General features: G+C 50.1%; 1 protein-coding gene across 1 annotated transcript; it reads left to right on the top strand.

Annotated features, from left to right (window-relative positions):
* The first annotated feature begins 2,335 nt into the window (after positions 1-2,335).
* On the top strand, positions 2,336-5,106 carry LOC130028179 (exosome component 10-like). The gene is given in 2 exon segments (XM_056118886.1): positions 2,336-3,905; positions 3,908-5,106. Coding segments are annotated over 2 exon segments (2,760 nt in total). The 5' UTR covers positions 2,336-2,344.
* The last annotated feature ends 2,630 nt before the right edge of the window (positions 5,107-7,736 follow it).

The following is a 7,736-nucleotide window of genomic DNA, read 5'->3' as shown; positions in this document are numbered from 1 at the left end:
GGGCACCAGTAACGTCTCAAAACAAATTGTGAGATTTGTTGTTATAGTTTTGGGCATATCGAATATGTCACAGGTAGCTTACCAGGCTTTGCTGTGCGGGCGAGATACTCTCGGTAGCTTGCCAGGCTCTCCAAGAGGGGTGGAGGAATTGAACCGGGGTCGGCCGCGTTCAAGCCTAATGCCCTACCTACTGTACTATTGCTCCAGCCCACAACAAAAGAGAATAGTAAGAAAGCAAAAAGGCTTTCTTACTATTGCTTTTGTACTGGCTGGGAAAAATGTTTGCATATATAACACAGTTTTATACCCATGGTATATGAAGTATTCATGCAGCTCAAATGTAAAAGAAAATCAAATATGGGACCAAAGCGATAGTACAGTGGGTAGGGTACTTGCCATGCATGGTGCCAATCTGGATTCTATCCCTGCTACCCTGCATCATCCCTGAGGCATTCCTAAATATCCATATCATAAAAGATATGGCAGATACTCTTTTTTTGAATATCACGATCACGACCACCCTGTTGTTCGTCGATTGCCTCGAGCAGGTGCCAGTAACGTCTTCTTTGTCCTAGCCCTGAGATTTTTTTTTTTTAAAGTGCCATATTCAAGGCTTTTTCAGGGTTAGGAGAATGAGACCCATCATTGTTACTGGTATTTGGCATATTGGGTATACCACGGGGAGTTTGCCAGACTCTGCCGTGTGGGCATGTTACATTTGGTAGCCTGCCCGTTTGACCAAATTAGGAATGAGATGATAAGATGTTAATATGATAAGGTTCTGGGAGCTGAGTGTGATAATCTCTGGATCCTGGCCGTTGTTGGAGTTACACGGCAGTTGGTGGGTGTAACTGCCAGTAACTCTGGCAGGTCCAGTCCCAAACTGTGCAGGCTTGGAGATCTCAGCCCCGGGTCCCACACACCTGGGTTCCTCTGTCAGTTCTTTTATGCATGAGGCTCATCCAAGTGTGTGGAGAGTGCTCCCAGCATGGCCTTGGCTGGGCCTCGATGGTCTTCAGCTGTTGGGCCCTGGTGGAGACAGTCAGGCATAGGGTAGGAGACTCTGTCTTGTTCTCTCCCAGGAGCTGAGTGTGATGATCTCTGGATCCTGGCCGTTGTTGGAGTTACACGGCAGTTGGTGGGTGTAACTGCCATTAACTCTGGCAGGTCCAGTCCCAAACTGTGCAGGCTTGGAGATCTCAGCCCCGGGTCCCACACACCTGGGTTCCTCTGTCAGTTCTTTAATGCGTGAGGCTCATCCAAGTGTGTGGAGAGTGCTCCCAGCATGGCCTTGGCTGGGCCTCGATGGTCTTCAGCTGTTGGGCCCTGGTGGAGACAGTCAGGCATAGGGTAGGAGACTCTGTCTTGTTCTCTCCCAGGAGCTGAGTGTGATGATCTCTGGATCCTGGAAGTTGTTGGAGTTACACGGCAGTTGGTGGGTGTAACTGCCAGTAACTCTGGCAGGTCCAGTCCCAAACTGTGCAGGCTTGGAGATCTCAGCCCCGGGTCCCACACACCTGGGTTCCTCTGTCAGTTCTTTTATGCGTGAGGCTCATCCAAGTGTGTGGAGAGTGCTCCCAGCATGGCCTTGGCTGGGCCTCGATGGTCTTCAGCTGTTGGGCCCTGGTGGAGACAGTCAGGCATAGGGTAGGAGACTCTGTCTTGTTCTCTCCCAGGAGCTGAGTGTGATGATCTCATTTTTGAATATATATATATATATATATATATATATATATATCAGGGCTCTTAGAGTGCTTTCACATTTTAAAATTATTTTTTGTTTGTTTTTGGTTTCTGTTTCTGGTTTTGATTTTGGACTACACTGGCAGTGCTCAGTACCTTCTCCTGGCTTTGTGTTCAGAAGCCATTCCTTGCTTTGATCGGGGGACTATCTGTGGTGCCAGAGATTATACCATGTAAGCCATGTCAGCCTCATATCACAAAACATGCTATACACTATACTATCACTCTGCCCATGTTTGATTTTTTTTTTTTTTGCTTTGGATCACACGCAGAGGTTCTCAGGGCATGCTCCTGGTTCTGTGCTCTGGGATCACTCCTGTTGATTATCAGGAGGCCAAATATGTGACAGAGGGCCACATCCAGATTGGTACCACACAATTGGTACAGCAGCTGCTGTAGGGTGGGTGTGTTGGGCCACACCCTACCCTGTGTGTCTCGGATTACCCCTGGCAGATGCTGAGGCACAGTAGGGTGTGGCCCTGAAACAAAAACAAACACAAATTGACCTCTCCTATATAAGCAGCCTTAACTTTAAGTGCTCTAACTCTTGGCTTCTATCTTGGGATTCTATCTTGGAGAAGAGACCATCCTGGCTGGAAAAATGGCACCTCCGAGTTCCCCAGGCCCCAAGGGCTCATCAGCTGCAAGCGTTCCTCAGCCTGAGGAGGGGATGGTGCTGCCTGGCTTCCCGGACATCGACAGCTTCATGAAGTTTGCTCTCAGGTCAGTGGTGGCAGTCATTAAGGCATCTGGGAGCCTGCCACAGTCTGGCCCAGAATATGATTTTTACCAAAGTTTTCCTGGCTTCCAAGCATTCTGTGAGACTCAAGGAGACAGGATGCTTGAGTGCATGAGCAGAATGATGCAGTACTACGTGTGTCAGAGCGACATCAAGGACTGCAGGAAAGTGACGGACTTGGAAGACAAATTTGATTTATTGGTTGACGCCAATGATGCTATTCTGGATGGAGTGGACATTTTACTGGATGAAGCTTCAGGCATGAAGAAGCATCAGCAGCCCGTCCTCCCCATAGGGTCACAAGCCCGCCAAATGATCGTGTCCAGCTGGAACCGGAAGGCAGAAGAATCTGGCAAAAAAACAAAATCGGAACCCTTCCGGCTGCTTCACGTGAAGAACATCATCCGACCGCAGCTTAAATTCCGAGAGAAGATCGACAATTCCAACACCCCATTTGTTCCGAAGATCTTCATCAAGCCCAACGCCCTGAAACCTCTCCCTCGGGCGCTGTCTAAGGAGAGTCGGGAGCACACCAAGAACCAATCAGAGGACCCGGATGTGCCACCGGCCCTGGTCCACTTCCTCCACCAGCAGCGGACCCAGCAGGTAGAGCAGGACGTGTTCGCACACCCCTATCAGTACGAACTGGATCACTTTATGCCCCCAGAGTGGGCGCTTCAGAAACCGCAGCCCCAAGCCTACAAGCCCCTGCAGGACACGGCCTGCCACTTGGTGACCTCGCTGGACCAACTCGTGCAACTCAACGCGACGCTCCTGGCCTGTTGGGAATTTGCGGTGGACTTGGAGCATCACTTTTACCGGAGCTTCCTGGGCCTGACCTGCCTGATGCAGATTTCCACACGCACCGAAGACTTCATCATCGACACGCTGGAGCTGCGCAGCGACATGTACCTCCTCAACGAGAACTTCACAGACCCTGCCATCGTGAAGGTCTTCCACGGCGCTAACTCCGACATAGAATGGCTGCAGAAGGACTTCGGGCTGTACGTGGTGAACATGTTCGACACGCAGCAGGCAGCGCGCCTTCTTCAGCTGGGCCGGCACTCCCTGGACCACTTGCTGAAACGCTACTGCAACGTGCAGGTGAACAAGCAGTATCAGCTGGCCGACTGGAGGGTGCGCCCTTTGCCGGAGGAAATGCTCCACTATGCCCGCGAGGACACCCACTACCTGCTCTACATCTACGACTGCATGAGGCTGGAGCTGTGGGCTGCTGCCAGCGAGCAGCCCTCGAAGGCCCGGGTGGTGTGGCAGCGCAGTAGGGACATCTGCCTCCGGAAGTTCGCGAAACCCCTCTTCACGGATGAGTCCTACCTGAAGCTGTATGAGAAGCTGAAGACGCCTCTTAATGCACAGCAGCTGACAGCCTTCCGGCTGCTGTTCGCCTGGAGGGATCACCTGGCAAGGAGGATGAGAGTTGCTGCTATGTCTTGCCCAACCGCATGATGCTGAAGATCTCAGAAGAGCTGCCCGAGGAACCCCAGGGCATCATTGCTTGCTGCACCCCCGTCCCGCCTCTGGTATGGCAACAACTTCATGAGCTGCATCTTCTCATCCAGAAGGCGCGAGGAACCCCTCTGTGCCAGTCGGAAGTTACCACCGGAGTGAGGAGGAGAGCACTGCTGCCCCATCCCGAGAGGCTGGAAAATGTTCTCGTTGGACCTCACGACCGCTCCCACGCTTGGTCTGGTGACTGCCCTGCCGTCCCCACCAATAGGCCTGTCCCGGGCCAGACGCAGGCCGGCCTCTTACCAGCCCAGCACGAAGAGAAGACCCTGCTGGCCACCAGCCGCTTCGTTGCCACGGCCGCGGACACCTTGTTTAACGAGGCAAGTGCAGAGCAAAAGGACAAAACCCAGAAGAAAGTCCAGCCAGTGGTGCAGTCCTTGGAGAACCCATTCGGGATGCTTTTGCAGGCGCTCCAACACCACGCCCACATTTCCCAGGCAGCCAAGGCCGACCCTTCCTCAAACATCAATGAAATCAGCGAGCGCTGGGAGATGGCCAGCCAGGCGCAGGGACAGAAGGACTCTAAGGACACTGCCAGGAAGAGGGCAGCCCAGGCGACAGCCGCCCAAGACGAGGCCAAGGAAGGGTCGCAGACCACTGCCCAGCCGGCTCTGTCGCTCCGCCAGCAGATCGCCCTGGAAAACGCTGCCAAGAAGAGAGAGCGAACAAGTGACCCCAGAGCCCCTGAACAGAGACAAGAGAAGAAATGGTCCAAACTGGCTGAGAAGCCCAAGGAACCCAGGGAGGCGCGGGAGAAAGCTTCTACTTCCTTTGACTACCGCAAGCCAAACGTCCAGGCGTTTGCTGGAAACAGCAAGTCCCAAGCGGCCTCCCAGTTTGACCCCGGAAAGCAGATCGTAGCTGGCAAGAAATTCATCGCAGCCAAAGAACTCAAACAGACCGCGGGAAACAAAAGCATGTCCTTCCTTCCCCGGGAGTTGAACAGAGGGTTCAGATGCAACTGGCCCAGGAGACCGCATCCGCCAGATTTCCGGGGTCTTCCCAGGACCGGGAGGCAACGGCCTTGGGATGGTTTTGTATACCATCCCAATTTTAACACTGTTAGAAATAATTGTTACTGGGAAAAAGAATAACTAAACTGGAGCTTGTGACCCCATGTGCGGTCACGTATTTGAATAGGTGGTGCTAAAGAATCTTTTTGCATTTGTTTTTCTCGTTTGTTTTTGGGTTATATCCAGTGGTACTCAGAATTTATGCCTGGGTCTGTACTCAGGAATTACACCAGGCACGCTTGAGGGACCATGTGGGGTGCTGTGGATCAAACTGGGGCTGGCTGTGGGGACAAGGCAAATCCCTTAGTTGCTGTACTATTGCTTCACTCCAAAAATCTTTAAAAAAATTGTTTTAGGATCAGAGAGTCGGTACATCAGGGACAGTTCTTGTATTTTGGTTCCAGGAATACCTTAGGGAGTGATTCCCAAGCACAAAGACAGGAGCAAGCCCTAAGCACAGCCAGGTACGGCTCAACCCTCCTGCCTACAGCAAATTAAATAAAAAACTGTTTTAAAATACATTTCTTAGTTCTGGAGATCAATGGATTGATGCTTTACACGGAGGAAAATTGAGTGTTGATCCGTGGCACCATATGGTTCCTGAGCACTGTTAGATTAGTGCCCAGCACAGATCTAGGAATAACCCCTGAGCACCACTGGATGTACCCATTCCAAATTATTTGTGATTATTTTCTGGAAATGTTTGAATTGTGTACATATGCATATACATGTACACCTGTATACTTGAATTGTATATACATATTACTCAAGTTGCATAAAAACTTATTGGATAGAGGGACTAGAGTGGTAGTTGAAGCTTGCCTTAAAAACCTTAGAGTGAAATATTAGATTATTTTGGTTCTGCTTTGGGGCAGGGATTGGGGTTCAGGATGGGATGATGGGAAGATTATCAAAATATGATGATGGGAAGATGTAATGATGATGGGACTGGTGTTTGAATATTAAATGTAATAAGATATTGTGAACTACTTTATAAAATAATTTTTTTTGAAAAGCTTGCCTTGCATATGTCAGACCTGGGTGGTTCAATTTCTGGCACCCCATGGTGCCCAAGCACTGCAGGAGTGACCCCTGATCACAGAACCAAGAGTAACACTGCCAAGTGTGGCCAAAAAGTAAAAACAAAATACCCCAAAACATATCGAGTGAAGGTGGTGGTGAAGGCCAGACAACTGGTACAGCAGGTAAGGCATCTACTTTGCCCACGGCTGAACTAGATTCAATCCCCAGCACTATTTGTGGTCCTCCAGCACTTCAAGGAATGATCTCTGAGACCGAGAGGAATAAGCCCTGAGCAAAGCTGGGTATAACTCAAAACTGAAAAGGAAGAAAGGAAGGCTGGAGCTATAGCTTGGGCATTTGCCTTGCACGTGGCCGACCTGGATTTGATCCCTGGCATCCCCTATGGTTCCCTGAGTATTGCCAGAAGTAATTCCTGAGTGCAGAGCCAGGAGTAACCCCTGAGCATTGCCGGGCTGACCCCAAGAACCAAAATAAATAAATAAATAAATAAAAATTAAAGAAAAATAAAAAGAGAAGAAAAAGGGGAGGGGAGTCATGAACAGAAAAAAATTTTTTTCCCTTTATTTTATTTTATTTTTTTTTACAGTTGTAGATTTACAATTTTTTGTGCTTTGGTTTCAATTATACAATGATCAGATACCCATCCCTCCACCAGTGCCCATTTTCCACCACCATGGATAATATCCCTCCCACCCCCATCCCCCCATCCACCCCTGTCTCTGTGGCATGGCAATCCCCTGTGATGAACAGAAAAATTTTAAGGAACCTGCTCTGATTAGAGGCAGCCAGAATGCAGGGATATTTCCAGATGTTTCCAGAATCCCAGGGATGTTTGCAGGTGTGGGTAGAACACACATCTCCTGGATCCCCCGCAACACAGAGAGGAAACTCTGGCACAAGTAGTGCATGTTCAGTTACCATCATGTCCCACATTCTATCTCCCGTGGCTAGAACTCCAGTGCTCAGAGTGGTTCAGCGGCCAGTCCTCCCCTTAGCCAGTCACAGGGTATCTGGTGGCTGAAAGAACTAGGTACAGACTTTTCCCTCCTCAGTTTGATACACAGCCAGTTGTTTTATACACACCCAGCATCCACCTCTCACCTGCTTCTCCATCATTTGGCCATGTAACCCTGTCCCACTCTTCTATAGAGGAAAAGCTCCTGTTTTTTGCACAAGCCAGGGGTTACCCCTGGCTCTGTACTCAGGAATTACTCCCAAAGATGCCCTGGAGAACATATGGGATGCTGGGAATCGAACCCAGTGTGCCTTGTGCAAGGCAAATGCTCTTACAGACTGTAGGCCCCCCAGGGGATCTTGTTAACAGTGGGCCCAACCCTCTCTATCACCTCCCTCCTGTCTCTCCCTGTGAGGCGCTGTTCCTCTAGCCATGCAATCCTTATTCAGGGTCTGCATTTCACTCAGCATTTAGTTGAAAACATGGGGGTGAGAATTCAGTAACTTTCTCCATCCTTTGCATTGCTGGTATCCCCTGGTAGTCTTATCCCCTGATAGACTTACTTAAAGCACAGTGACTCTTCGAGAAAATTCAGTAACTTTACTGAAGAACATGTTCTTCAGATGGGGCCATTGCTCAGTCCAGCTTGCTCTTTGGACCCACAGCGCTGACTGTTGCTCACAGGAGCTGGGCTGGGAGATGGCTGCTCTCA

Source organism: Sorex fumeus, unplaced genomic scaffold, assembly GCF_029834395.1.
Source record: "Sorex fumeus unplaced genomic scaffold, SorFum_2.1 ptg000039l, whole genome shotgun sequence".
Taxonomy (NCBI): domain Eukaryota; kingdom Metazoa; phylum Chordata; class Mammalia; order Eulipotyphla; family Soricidae; genus Sorex; species Sorex fumeus.
This window is presented reverse-complemented; position numbering and strand designations above follow the sequence as displayed.